General features: G+C 40.9%; 1 protein-coding gene across 8 annotated transcripts in view; it reads right to left on the bottom strand.

The window, feature by feature from the left end:
- Positions 1 to 781: 781 nt before the first annotated feature.
- The window catches only part of NR1H4 (nuclear receptor subfamily 1 group H member 4), a 132,993-nt gene continuing 118,292 nt past the window's right edge, over positions 782 to 15,482 (bottom strand). For 3 of the 8 annotated variants that reach the window (XM_019039445.4, XM_019039443.4, XM_004053744.5), the window contains 2 exons: positions 3,199 to 3,312; positions 782 to 1,944 (listed from right to left, as the gene is read on the bottom strand). In XM_019039445.4, the coding sequence (XP_018894990.1) occupies positions 1,706 to 1,944; positions 3,199 to 3,312 (353 nt within the window). In that variant the 3' untranslated portion in view covers positions 782 to 1,705. The remainder of the gene's footprint in view (positions 1,945 to 3,198; positions 3,313 to 15,482) is intronic. The other 5 variants (XM_055358759.2, XM_055358758.2, XM_004053743.5 and 2 more) reach the window with 2 other exon arrangements.

Genomic DNA, 15,482 nt, shown 5'->3' with positions numbered 1-15,482 from the left:
ACGTATCGTCTTTTAACATCTGTACAACTCACCACCTTCCTCCTTTTGCTCCTGCCACCCCTTTCATCTTGAACCCCTTCCCTCCTACCTGGACCCACTGAATTTGGGGCTATCCCTTGAAGCCCAGCAGAAGTACCATCTCCTCTATGAAACTTTCCCAAGTTCCAGGGTAAACCCACAGCAAGTTCCGCTGCAGCCTTTGTAACTCCCTCCAGGCAGTTACTGGGTTTTTTTCTTTCTCTTTTTTTGAAGACAGGGTGTCGCTCTGTTGCCCAGGCTGGAGTGCAGTGGTGCGATCATGACTCAATGCAGCCTCCAACTCTGGGGCTCAAGCAATCCTCTTGCTTCAGCCTCCCAAGTTGCTGGGGTCACCACAGGTGCAAGCCACAGCCCCTGGCTGATTTTATTCTTTTTTATTTTTGGTAGAGACAGGGTTTCCCCTATGTTGCCCAGGCTGGTCTCAAACTCCTGGGTTCAAGCAATCCTCCAGCCTCAGACTCCCAAAGTGCTGGGATTACAGGTGTCAATTGGGCTCAGCTCTGTTACTGGATCTTAATCATTTTTGTATCCTCCATGGAGTTTAGCAAATGAATCTTGTACTTACTGGGAACTCAAGACATTTTTGTTGTATCAGAATCCAATTGATGCTAGCCTCAACAGTTTTCCACTGACTGTTTATTTTTAGAATTCCAGAGTTGTACTAGTATTTTGATACAAAAAAACTGCTTGCTAATCATGCTCCACTTTGGCTAATTTTAGGAGAAAGGGAGATATACGCCCATTACTTATAGAAGGTGTTTTATTGTATTCACCAAAGGATAATAGGGAGAAGAATGCAACAGTGTAACAATGAAGGAAGGAAATGAACTAATTCCTGCTTTGGGGGAAGTATACAGCAGCTGTGCTCCCAGCTGTAGGAATGTTTTCAAAAGCAAAACAAAACAGAAAGATGATGGGATACAATGAAGCCAATCATTGCCTCACTTTTAAGAGAGGAAAGGGAAGGTCCCATCACTGCAGTTAGCTGCATACTCTGAATTTGTGAATCCTGCCTCAAGACTAACTATGGGGGAAAGGATTGCTTGAGGGAATATTTTATGTGAAAATTGTTAACTTTTCTGTTTGCTATTCTCTTTGAACTTCAAAGAAAAGGAAATGATCAGAGGGCTATTACAAATAAATGACTATTCACCAGGACTTTTCCAGAGATGACAAAAGTGTGAGAGACAGTATCTTTCTGTAAATTACCCCCTCAGATTCAATGGGATGTCTTTCAACATTTAAAGAAATGAGTTTGTATATTTATCAAATTTTGTTCCCAAAGAAAATCCTGTTGCCATTATGTTTGCTTTATTGCCAAGATTGAATACAACTCTTTAATAAAATATATGCAATATGGTAAGATGAGGAGCAAAATGAGATTTTCCCTAGTTCAACAGATAGAATTGAAGTAACAATTTAATTAGGCAAACAGGGCTTACCAATTAGAATGCAGGATTCCCTGGAGCCTTTTAAAACACAATGGAGAGAAAGTTGTTCTATCTAGCCCGATATTTACAGTTGTGGAAGTTACACATGTAATTACAACATAAATATTCATCAAAATTTCTTGAGTGAAACTGGGTACAAGTGAAATAAAGGAAAGTTATATATCAGATTAATATGAGAGAGAAAAAGGAGCTAGACCCCTCCCCTGTAATCCCCCTCACTGCACGTCCCAGATTTCACAGAGAAGCGGGGTAAACTTGTGGTCGTTTACTCTCCATGACATCAGCATCTCAGCGTGGTGATGATTGAATGTCCGTAATTCAGTCAGGCGACCCAGGAGACAGGCAAAGTGTTGAGGATTTTCAGGCTGGTGAATCTTACACAACTTTTGTAGCACATCAAGAAGTGGCTCCTGAAGCTTCTCTACTGCCTCTCTATCCTTTATGTATTGTCTATCTGTTTTGAAGTTTAAAATAAAATGACAAAATTAAAAAGTGGAAAAGCATTAATTCGGCATAATTATAGCCACGTTAACTATTTTGAAGTGTAAGTTAAATGTTGTACACAAAATGTGAAAATCAATGTTCAACCTGATGAATTTTTATGCACACACACACAGACGTAATTATAACGAGATCAAGATACAACACATGTAATGCTTCCCAGAAGCCTTCCAATTCCCCTTCCAATCAAAACCCCTAAAGATAACCTGTAGGGTGGACGTGAGCATCCTTTCTGTTGAGTATATTCTTAGAAGTGAAATGACTGGGTCATAGGACATATCCATGCATAACTTTAGAAGGTTCTGCTGAATAGTTTTTTAGTCACAAGTCATAATTTTTATGGTAAAGCAAAGTAACAACTAGCTTCTGCCTCAAGATAATGTATAAAAATGGCCTAAGGCTAACATTGTTATTATGCTCTACAAATCATGAGCATGGCATCATTCGACACCCAAATTATTAAAGTAACCAAAAAATATAGAAAAAAAATGAAAAGAGGTATCATTTCAACAACAAAAAAAAACTGTTGAAAAAACATTTTCAACAACAAAAAAACTGGAAATATCCTGAATATACAAACATGTGGTAAAGATTAAGTAAATGATTGTATATTCATACAATGGAATATGTAGCACATATTACAACTTTACCAATGTAATTTTTTAATGACTTGGGAAATGACTTTTAGAAGAAATATAAACTCAGAAAAAAGTTCCTTATTATGTTAAAAAGTATGTAATTTCATTTAGATCCCTGCTCCAATGCCACCCACTTAAAAAAGCCTCCTGTGACCACGAATTAAAATACCATTTTTGTGCCACTTTCTTTATATTCTCATTACATTTTTTGTAGCATTTACCACCTTCTGAAAAAATATTCTTGTTTCTTCATTTATTATCTTTCTCATCCTACCAGAATGCAAGCTGCATGGGAGCTGTGTCTTGTTGAATCCCCGGTGCTTAGCATCATGGTTAGTACAAAGTAGGTGTTCAATATACATTTATTAAATGAATAAGTGTGATATTTTTTAAAAAGACTGAAAAGAAGTGCACTGAAAGGTTAAAAATGGTTCTATTTGGATGGTAGAATTATAGGCTACTTTACTTTTTCTTTATATTTCTATGTTTTCCAGATTTTTTTCAATAAACATTATTACTAGTATACTGAAAAAAATGGCATAAAAATTAAAATATAACATTGGAATTACCTGGAGAGAGGATAACAATTGCTGTAAGCAGAGCATACTCCTCTTGAGTCATTTTCAGTTCCCCAATACTTTTATAAAAACTAAACATAGGTGTTATATATTCATCAGAGATACCTGTGGGGGAAAGTTGCAATCATAATACAATTTTTGAGTGACTAAACAGTGTAAAACTAGAAACACATTATACATATAAACACATGGTAATTTTGCAACTATATGCACACATTCAAATAATGACTGTATATTATTTTTATTATATGTCCAAAGGAAGGACATTGCGAAGACAATCAGTTGACAGAATTCTCAAAATATAGCCAAAGCAGTGAGTGTATGTCTAATTTTGTCAGTGTCTTTGTTTCGGTCACTACTAATAATCAATGATAACGCTCTTGAATTGCCAAAAGAATCTCAAAAACGTCTCCATTTTCCAGATGGGATTTAGTGAATCTTTTGAATATGACCATCGATAATTAAGACAGAGATCACATCTTAGACAACTAACAAAAAATGGTTGTTATTCAGTCTGGAAGTATAGACAGCTTCATTTCTAAATGGGCCAGGGTTCTTTATTTTTTAATTTTTTTTATTTTTTTTTGAGATGGAGTCTCGCTCTGTTGCCCAGTCTGGAGTGCAGTGGTGCAATCTCGGTTTACTGCAAGCTCCACCTCCCAGGTTCCCGCCATTCTCCTGCCTCAGCTTCCCCAGTAGCTGGGACTACAGGCTTCCGCCACCGCACTCAGCTAATTTTTTTGGTATTTTTTAGTAGAGACTGGGTTTCACCGTGTTAGCCAGGATGGTCTTGATCTCCTGACCTCGTGATCCGCCCGCCTTGGCCTCTCAAAGTGTTGGGATTACAGGCATGAGCCACCGCGCCCGGCCAGGCCAGGGTTCTAATCAAAGGGTTCTGATCTCTTCCTGAAGCACCAAGCCATTACCTACTAAGCATCAGTACTTGGCTGTTCTCTTCAAACCCAGTATGTCCAAAATCAAAGACACCATGTACTACAGAACTAAGCTCCCCCATGTTTCTCCAAATCCACTTCTTTCCTGGCGTTCCCATTCTCGGTGAGTGGTATCCACACCACTCAACTGCCCAGGCCTGACAACTGAGATTCAGGCACCCAGGCCTGTGGCTTCTCCTCCTCACTCTCACCTGGTACTCCCTCTCCTCTTTATTGCACCTGGCATTTACTTAATTTAGGCTTCCATCTCTCTTCATCTGGATTACTGCCGTTGCCTCTTTACTGGCCTTCCTGTCTTTAGTTTGATTCCCTTTGATCTATCCTCTATCCACGTATTGGTGTGTCCGGAATTGGTGGGTCCTTGGTCTCACTGACTTCAAGAATGAAGCCGCGGACCCTCGCAGCGAGTGTTACAGCTCTTAAGGTGGCGCGTCTGGAGTCTGTCCCTTCTGATGTTCAGATGTGTTTGGAGTTTCTTCCTTCTGGTGGTTCGTGGTCTCGCTGGCTCAGGAGTGAAGCTGCAGACCTTCGCAGTGAGTGTTACAGCTCTTAAGGTAGCGTGTTTGGAGTCGTTCATTCCTCCCAATGGGCTGGTGGTCTTGCTGGTCTCAGGAGTGAAGCTGCAGATCTTCACGGTGAGTGTTATGGCTCATAAAAGCAGTGTGGACCCAAAGAGTGAGTAGTAGCAAGATTTATTGCAAAGAGTGAAAAAACAAAGCTTCCACAGTAGGGAAAGGGACCTGAGCGGGTTGCCAATGCTGGCTCGGGCAGCCTGCTTTTATTCTCTTATCTGGCCCCACCCACATCCTGCTGATTGGTAGAGCCGAGTGGCCTGTTTTGTCAGGGCACTGATTGGTGCGTTTACAATCCCCGAGCTAGGTACAAAGGTTCTCCACCTCCCCATCAGATTAGTTAGATACAGAGTTTGGACACACAGGTTCTCCAAGGCCCCACCAGAGCAGCTAGATATAGAGTGTTGATTGGTGCATTCACAAACGTTGAGCTAAACACAGGGTGCTGATTGGTGTATTTACAATCCCTGAGCTAGACATAAAGGTTCTCCAAGGCCCCACCAGAGCAGCTAGATACAGAGTGTCGATTGGTGCACTCACAAACCTTGAGCTAGACACAGGGTGCTGATTGGTGTGTTTACAATCCCTGAGCTAGATATAAAGACTCTCCGCGTCCCCACCAGACTCAGGAGCCCAGCTGGCTTCACCTAGTGGACCCCGCACAGGGGCTGCAGGCGGAGCTACCTGCCAGTCACGTGCCGTGCGCTCGCATTCCTCAGCCCTTGGGTGGTCGATGGGACTGGGCGCCCTGGAGCAGGGGGTGGTGCTCGTTGGGGAGGCTCGGGCCGCACAGGAGCCCATGGAGTGGGTGGGAGGCTCAGGCATGGCGGGCTGCAGGTCCCAAGCCCTGCCCCGCGGGAAGGCAGCTAAGGCTCGGTGAGAAATCGAGCGCAGCGCCAGTGGGCTGGCACTGCTGGGGGGACCCAGTACACCCTCTACAGCCACTGGCCCGGGTGCTAAGTCCCTCATTACCCGGGGCCAGCAGGGCTGGCCGGCTGCTCCGAGTGCGGGGCCGCCAAGCCCACGCCCACCCGGAACTCCAGCTGGCCCGCAAGCGCTGCACGCAGCCCCGGTTCCCGCTCGCGCCTCTCCCTCCACACCTCCCTGCAAGCTGAGGGAGTGGGCTCCAGCCTTGGCCAGCCCAGAAAGGGGCTTCCACAGTGCAGTGGTGGGCTGAAGGGCTCCTCAAGTGCCGCCAAAGTGGGAGCCCAGGCAGAGGAGGTGCCGAGAGCAAGCGAGGGCTCTGAGGACTCCCAGGACGCTGTCACCTCTCATTGGAATGACCTTTCTAAAAATCAGATCACATACTTTCTACTTCTTACAAAAACCTTCTAAACCTCCCCATGGCTTTCGGCATATAGTTTTAATTTTCTTCCTTTTAACGTAGGAGCCTCTAGGACCTGTCCCCTGCCTATCTCTCTATTCACAGTAACAATAGTAATAGTAGGAGTACTCATTATGTATTATGCAATATTTTAAGCATTTAATATACCATAATTCATTTAATAGTTCTAAACCCCGTGAGGTAGATACAGAGAGGTTATATAACTAGCCCAAAGGCACTCGGCTGAGAGAGGTGGAACTAGGATTCAAACCAAAGCTGGCAGGCTCCAAAGTCCTGACAGTGGCTACGGCTAAGCTGCACTCTATCACTCTATCACACTGCCTTTCCTCTAGCCACCTCGGCCACTTGTAGTTCCCTAAACAATTCACATTGCCCAGTTTTTGTACATGTTGTGCTCTCTACTTGAAATATCCCTTTTGTCTTTTATCTAGCTCACTCCTCTTTGTCATTTAAGACTTCTAACCAGGTGCAGTGGCTTACGCCTATAATCCCAACACTTAAGGAGGCCAAGGCTGGAAGATTGCTTGAGCTCAGGAGTTTGAGACTAGCCTGGGCAACATGGCAAAACCCCATCTCTACAAAAACTACAAAGGTTAGCTGGGTGCAGTGGGCACATGCCTGTGGTCCCAGCTACTTAGGAGGCTGAGGTGGGAGGATCGCTTGAGCCTGGAGGTTGAGGCTGCAGTAAGCTGTGATTGTGCTACTGCACTCCAGTCTGTGTGACAAAGTGAGATACTGTCTTTTTTTTTTTTTTTTGAGATGGAATCTCACTCTTGTTGCCCAGGCTGGAGTGCAGTGGTGTGATCTCGGCTCACTGCAACCTCCATCCCTTGGCCTCCCAAGTAGCTGGGACTACAAGCGTGTGCCACCACACCTGGCTAATTTTTTTTTTTTTTTGTATTTTTAGTAGAGACAGGGTTTCACTATATTGGCCAAGCTGATTTCAAAACCCTGACCTTGTGATCCACCCACCTCAGCCTCCCAAAGTGCTGGGATTACAGGCGTGAGCCACCACGCCCGGGCCAAGATGCTATCTCTAAAAAACAACAACAACGACAAAAAAAAAAAACAGACTTCTTAGTGCCACTTCTGTGCATTGTTTTATTCCACAAGAGCCATTAGATGGAGAATTGTGGTGACAGAAAAACAAAACAAAACAAACAAACACAAAAACCTGTGATGTGACTTATGGGTTAATTGAGATGAGGATGTTTCCCGGGATTGGTCCAGATGAGAATAGACTGCTCCATTTCTTCCAAACCAGATCCAGAGTTAAAGAGCTTTGGCTGAGCAAACCAGAATAAACTTTGATTCCAGACGCTAAAGAGTACAATTATCATCTAAGGTATACTTACCAGAAAGCCTAAATTCTCACTGTTAGAAGAGTATCATAAGTGAAATAACTCAGAAGCAGAAAATCAAATACCGCATGTCCTCACTGAACAATGGATACACATGGACATACAAATGGAAATAATAGACACTGGTAACTCCAAAAGGTGGGAGGGTGGGATGAAGGTGAGGGTTGAAAGATTACCTATTGGGTACAATGTTCACTATTTGGATGAGGGATGCGTTCACCAGAAGTGCAAATCACATCATTACACAATATATCCATGTGAAATAGTTTGGATGGTTTTTGCCTCTAAATCTCATGTTGAAATGTAATCCTCAGTGTTGGAGATGGGGCCTGGTGGAAGGTGCTTGGGTCATTGGGGTAGACCCCTCATGAATGGCTTGGTGCCCTCCCCATGGAAATGATTGAGTTCTTACTTTATTAGTTACTGTGAAATATGAATGTTTAAAAGAGCCTAGCATCTCTCTTTCTCCCTGTCTCACCATGTGACATGCCTGCTCCCCCTTCACCTTCCACCATGAGTAAAAGCTCCCTGGGGCCTCCCCAGAAGCTGAGCAGATGCTGGTGTCATGCTTGCACAGCCTGCAGAACCATGAACCAAATAAACCTCTTTCCTTTATAAATTACCCAGTCTCAGGTATTCCTTTATAGCAATGCAAAACAGACTAACGCACCATGTAACAAACCTGCACATGTACCTCCTGAATCTAAAATAAAATGTAAAAAAATTAAAATAAAATGAATACAAAAAGGAAAAAAATTACTTCTAACATGCATGGACACAGCTCTCATTTTTCTCTATCTTACAGTGATGCAAATGGTAGTAAAAGATCCCGAAGTATGCTAGGATTTCTTCTTTTCAATAATTACACCCATCCCTTCCGTAGATACAGTATATTTTTCAAATATATAAATGAATTTGATTCTGTACAAGAATCCTGTGCAGGAAGTACTGATAAGCCAGTATTACTATCCCCATTTCAGACTTGAGAAAGTAAGGCTCAGAGTGGGTAAGCTGAGTTGACTAAGTTTACTGGCATAATAAATGGAAAACCCAAGTCTACATTATCTGAATCTTGATCCAACACACATTCCCAAGTTGCCTTTGGTGAAACATATATACATGCCACGAGACAGGTCTCTCAGGCAGCTGTAATCATGGGTAACCTGCTTTAAGAAAATCTTAGCTACAAACATTCAGATGAAATAATGGGTAAATAATAAAGGAAGGTGATGAATTATTTTGTACTTTAAAAGAGAGTTGTTTTTTGTTTTTTGTTTTTTGTTTTTTTGAGACGGAGTTTCACTCTTGTTGCCCAGGCTGGAGAGCAATGGCATGGTCTAGGCTCACCGCAAACTCCGCCTCCCAGGTTCAAGCAATTCTTTTGCCTCAGCCTCCCGAGTAGCTGGGATTACAGGCATGCACCACCACGCCCAGCTAATTTTGTATTTTTAGTAGATACGGGGTTTCTCCATGTTGGTCAGGCTGGTCTCGAACTCCCGACCTCAGGTGATCCACCCGCCTCAGCCTCTCAAAGTGCTGGGATTACAGACATGAGCCACTGCACCCAGCCTATAAAGAGAATTATATGATTTATTTAATTTTTTGGATTTAAATTTTGAGCACAATAAATGTTTAAATATTTTTTTTAAAAACAATCTTCCCAAATTAAATCCTTGCTGTTTTCCTCTCTGGTCAAAATACCACCCTCTTCTCCCCTTTGACTTTGATTTTTTAATTGACCCCAGTGGACTCTATTAACAACAATGTCTTTGTTGAGCAATTTGGGGATTACATCATGTGGAAGATTGCCCTTTATCCAGCTGTTACAGAATGAACTAAATACCCATGACCCAACTAGATACAACTTAAAGTGCAGAGGATTGGAGAATGTGAGCCTGGAGAATACCAGTCCTGGCTTCCAGCAAACCTAGTGGTTAAGAGGTCATAAGCTAGCTCTGAGTTTGAAACCAAACTCCACGACTTGGTCTTGGGACATTACTTAAACTCTTTAAGACTTCATTTTCTCATCTGTGAAATGTTGTCACGTGTAATATAATGTGTACTCCATATAACAGTAGTGTTGTATGAGATATATAGAGAGTGCTTAGCACAATTCCAGGTTCATAGTAAATCCTCAATAAATGTCAGAGTAGATAATTATAATAGTAGCTATTATTATCATTATTCAGGAGAACTGAATCAACACATTAGTCCATCTTAATTTCAGTTCATCTTAAGTCTTAGATTAAACGTGTGAACTTTTGTCTTTACAAAGCCATGTAGGTTTTAAAAAACCAACAAATTCTGCAAATTACTGGGGATAAATACAAACTGGCTGATCAGTGATTTGCTTCAGTATTTTTCCAGGTATTAAAGCTAAACTAAGTTCTCTATTTTCTTGGTAAGGCTGTTCTTTTTCATCTTCAAAAAAAATGTCAATCTTTATGCTTTCTTCAGCATTCAGATACTACACTCCTCAGTTGTGGCTACCTAAAATAATAATTTATGGCTATGCCATTAAATTAAATAGTACATGAAGATTTAGGGATGATATTCAAGACAGCTGATTTGAAAATATTAAAATTTTTAGAAATTTCTTTGATTACCAAATTTCCTATTTCATTTGCCTTTCTAAATCCTCACACACCCTCCAGAGATGTTGCCTCCATTAGCTATCTAATTACAATTGATAACATTTGGGGAAAATAAGGTTAAAGTTTTTAAAATGATTATTTCATGTTGTGCATGTTGTAAAAGCCAAGAGTGAATATAGAGAAAATGCAGAAAAGAAATAATGGGAGAGTTAAAAAATAATTTTCCTACAAGATAGATAAATATAAATCTACTTTTGGAATTAGAGTCAACAATCAGAGTTAACCAGGCCAACATAAACAAAGGGCTTGTGAACCAGCAATTTCTAACACTGGAGATGTAACACTAACATCATCCTGAAGGGGACAGCCTTTTCCTGTTTTCCTGCTTCCTTCTTCCTGGAGAATTGCTTAAAATTTGCTTCATTTTTGCTTGAATGACCAATTACCTGATTTTTGGTCACAAGGGGGGGCTATTTTCTAACTTAACTACCAAAGACTTCGCCATGGAAAAGTCTGAAAATGCAAAAATAATGTTATGTTTCTGCTCCTGTTTCCTATTTGTTTTCCCTTTTTTAAAAAGAGGTCTGTGATTAATAAATTATGTTCAATGTTCAGAAATATTCTTTGAGAGAATAACCATTTGATAGAATTAACACTATACTGCTTTAGGTGTTTTAAATGTTAAAAGTTTTTATTTCCTAATTAGCTTTCTAGTGGTAATTGGGAACAAAAATGAAGCAGGTGTGTGTGTGTGTGTGTGTGTGTGTGTGTGTGTGTGTGTTATTTACAAGTATGCATATTACACTAGACATATATCCTGGTATCTTAAATACCTCTATATGACTTATTCTGATGACGTCCTCAAGATGGACTGAGCATCTGGTTAAAAATGATACTATTTCCTTAAAACCATGTAACTTGAAACTTTTCTAGAAATGACATCACTCCATAGCACAGAGGTCAAGGTATAAATCCCTGACACGGCACACAAAGCTACATCTGCCTTCTGCTTTCCTTTCAAACTAATCTCTCAGCAGCCCAATAGTTTCCCTAGGAACTAATGACACGGATTCATCTAAGGCTCCTAAAGCTGATTCAGCTTGTTGCCTGCACAGGCTCCCTTCCCCCTCCCTGCCCCATGGCCATACACTATGGTAGAGGCAAATCCCAGCTCCAGCCCAGGGTCCAGCCACTGTTGGTCTCATTTCCCACATCAGAGGTTGGTGTAGTTAGGGACAGCAGTGAAATTTGGGCCCATGAGACTAAAGGGGAGTCTACTGGGAAGTTCCTAAGAAAGATTTCCATACTGAGGAAGACAGCATTTCTTTTTCCTTTGACCGGTGTTGTGCCCAGACATAGTGCCTAGCACTGCTGTGGCCATTAGATGACCAAGAGGAGAACCAGCCTGTGGGGAAGGTCAATACGCCAAGGATAGCAAAGCAGAAAGATGAGACGGATCTGTGTTTCCGATGGTGGGTTCTGCCCCTAAATTAACCAATTCTGCTGTCACCCTTCCTCTGGGTTTCTTGTTTGAGCTAATACATTTTCTTACTTTTTTAGGCCATAATGAGTTTATTTTCTGTAGCTATCGGCCAAGAGCATTCTGACAGCTCCCCTAACAAGTGGGATACACTTTTTATGTCTTCATGCTTTTTCCTGAAATACAAGGCAGGATCCTTGTTAGACTAAGGCACCCCATCCATGGTTCAAGGCCAAGTTCAAATTTTGCTTCCTCTATGGAGCTTTCCCTGTCACAGAGAAGCAGAATTAGTTACTTCCTTTTCTAGGTTCAGTTCTATTGCAACTTATCACAATTCATATCTCTCCTTCTCACTGGAGTGTGAAATACCATATACATTTTATAAGAGAGGAAATCGGCTGGGCACAGTGACTCACACCTGTAATCCCAGCACTTTGGGAGGCCAAGGTGGGCGGATCACAAGGTCAAGAGATCAAGACCATCCTGGCTAACACGGTGAAACCCCGTCTCTACTAAAAATACAACAAATTAGTTAGGTGTGGTGGTACGCGCCTGTAGTCCCAGCTACTCAGGAGGCTGAGGCAGGAGAATTGCTTGAACCCGAGAGACGGAGGTTGCAGCGAGCTGAGATCGCTGCACTGCACTCCATCCTGGGTGACAGAGCGAGACTCCGTCTCAAAAAAAAAAAAAAAAAGAGTGGGAATCAGTTACTGTTATCTCCAGTGCCTGCCATGCTGCCTGACCCATAAAGGGTGCTCCATAGATTTTTTTTTTTTTATGACAGAATCTGGCTCTGTCACCCAGGCTGGAGTGCAGTGGCACAATCATAACCCACTGCAGCCTTGGCCTCCTGGGGGCTCAAGCAGTTCTCCTGCCTCAGTCTCTTGAGTGGCTAGGACTACAGGTATGCACCACCACATCCAGACATTTTATTTTTTGTAGAGACAGGGACTTGCTATGTATTCTAGGCCGGTCTCGAACTCCTGGTCTCAAGCAATCCTCCCACCTCGGCCTCCTTAAATGTTGGGATTATGGGAGTGAGCCACTGTGACTGGCCAGATATTTCTTATTCACCTCTGCATCTCTAATAACTAGCATCCTTCTGAAGACATAATAGGAGATTAATAAATGCATGTTAAATCAGGCAGTAGTATGTTTTTGTGGTTCTTTATGATGAAGGTGACATAGTTGTGAGACATGATGGGGACAAGGGATGCCATTAAGGCAATGGACATATTCTTGTGGTGCTAAGAGATTGGACTATGTCCTCTATTTCAACTGCTAAACTTTCCCCAGGGAGTCATTTGTGCCATACTCTTGGTCCTAAGTAAACAGCTGCCATCAAACTAGCAATTCAAAAAATAACTACTTTAAATATAAAATATTTAATTTAAAATATATAATAAATGATATGCTTCCCATTAGTCCTAGTGGCTAAAAACTATCTGGCCTAATTAGGTCTCACCAGGGCTTAGGAGTTACCAGAGTTTGGACTGTCAAGTTCCAGATTCAACTCAACAAAATTCACCAATATTTGTATTCCTGTCAGGCGCTATATTAGTGCTGGGAATCTGGGAATATGAAGTCCTCAGGCAATTAACAGGTTAATGGAAGAAGCAGATACAGTTAGCTCTCTGTGGGTTCTGTATCCATGGATTCAACCAACCACAGATCAAAAATATTTGGGAAAAGTATTGCAACTGTAATGAACGTGTACAGACCTTTTTCTTGTCATTATTCCCTAAACAATACAGTGAAGCAATTATTTACATACCATTTACATTGTATTAGGTATTATAAGTCATCTGGAGGTGATTTAGAGTATACAACAGGATGTACATAGGTTATATACAAAGGTTGTATTTTATATCAGGGACTTGAGCAGCCATTAACTGGTATCCAAGAGAGATCTTGGAACCAATCCTCTGTGGATACCAAGGGGCGACTTGACATAAATAAATACATAATATCTAAAACCGAGCAAGTACAAAAAGCTTGGGAAATACAGCTGAGGAACAATGGATTCTGCCTAGGGGCAATGGAAATATCCTCACTTGTATTTCTTTAATGTTTCCTCTTAATCCAAGGAAGGTTTCTTCCTATAATTTGAGTCCTAAATTTGCCCATGCAAAAGTTATCATGTGACCACTTTCAAAAGCAAAAGTAGAGGTGTTAAGATTTCTAAATTTAACTAAAGCATTTACCCTTCTTATAAATAGTCTATCATTTGTTTCTTTACATTTCTAACCCCTCTCAAAAACAGTATCTGAACTGATAATCAGCTTAGATTTGCATCTTTGGAAAACATAGTTCTGGTAACTGTTTTCATTTTGTGCAAGCTGAAAAGGCTAAAGCAGTGAAATCATATAACAAAAATAAGCACAGTATATTTTAGTATGGTACTATTAAGGGCTACAACTTCATCACCCTAACAAGATTATCTCCTTTCTCTGACTTCATTGTCTATTCATTTGATCACTGACTTAAAGCAATTTGAAATTGCTAACAGCTGCTTATACTTTATCTCTCAACCGAAGGGCAGAAACCATGTTTTACTTTATATTCCCTGCTAGCAGATAGTTGGGCAAATATTAGACCTTGGTGAGTGACAGATGCCACATATAGAAAGAGTGCTGGGCTCTGAGTTAGAATACCCACCTTAATTTCCTCGCGCTCTTTTGATTAGCTGTATGAACTTGGGCAGGTCATCTTGCCTCTCTAAGCCCATTTCTACATCTATAAAATAGGATATTTTATAAATAACACTCACCTAGTGAGGGCCATTGGGAGCAGCACTAACAGGATGATGCATGTGAAAACAAAACATTGCAAAACATGAGATATATTGTCATACTGGTAAATTCTTACTGAATTGAATATTTTATTTATGTCTCTTGTGGGGACGGAAAAAGGCCCAAAACTACTATAAATGTCAGGGGTTATTTATATTTGAAATGGACAGAACAAGTTGCTTTGATCTCTGAGAGGTTATTGCTAATTTCCTTAATGTTAAAACGTAAACTTGGGCCAGGCGCGGTGGCTCACACCTGTAATCCCAGCACTTTGGGAGGCTGAGGCGGAAAGATCACCTGAGCTTAGGAGTTTAAGACCAGCCTGGCCAACATGGTGAAACTCCATCTCTACTAAAAATACAAAAAATTAACCGGACATGTTGCCTGTCGCCTGTAACCCCAGCTTCTCAGGAGGCTGAGGCTGGAGAATTGCCTGAACCCAGGAGGCGGAGGTTGCAGTAAGCCCAGATCGTGCCATTGCACTCTAGCCTGGACGATAAGAATGAAACTTTGTCTCAAAAAAAAAATCAAAACAAAACAAAATATAAACTCATTCAGTGTTAGCAAACCTATTTCAGTCTATAATATTTTATATACTATGATTATTCCTATTTTTATCAACAATTCCAACTTAAACCCCTAGTTTGTAAGTAATGGTACATTAGGAATAAAATCAATGATGCACTAGAATTGTATAGAAACAACTCAAGCACAAATTATATCAGATATACATTCTAAAGCCTCAATTAACATAAACACTCTAATTCTCATTAAAAGCATCTCAGAGACCATTATCTTTGTGTATGTGATTGGGATTTAATAATAACAAACAAAAGAGTATGAATTTGAAGAACAAGAAAAGAAATTTCACATCATATTCTTTAAAGAGTTGCATAGGCATAAACAGAGTAACTTTGAGCATTATGTTACTCTGGAATTAAATGTACAACAGAAATAAGAATGATTGTATTAGCATAAGAATAAAAAGTTAGTCTGAAAGGTCATCTTGCGAGATCAGGTTTTTATGTGTTGTGTGGAAGAGGCAATGTTCTGAAAACCCACTGGGAGAAGGAAATTCATAAATATTAATAAATGAAAACATTATAGATAATAAAATATGCAGCAGCATGTGAGTTTGGATGGTTTTTATTGTCACAATATATGGTTGATATTTGGAG

Source organism: Gorilla gorilla, chromosome 10 (assembly GCF_029281585.2).
Source record: "Gorilla gorilla gorilla isolate KB3781 chromosome 10, NHGRI_mGorGor1-v2.1_pri, whole genome shotgun sequence".
NCBI lineage: Eukaryota > Metazoa > Chordata > Mammalia > Primates > Hominidae > Gorilla > Gorilla gorilla.
Note: the sequence above shows the minus strand (reverse complement) of the source record. Positions and strands in the feature narration are given on the sequence as shown.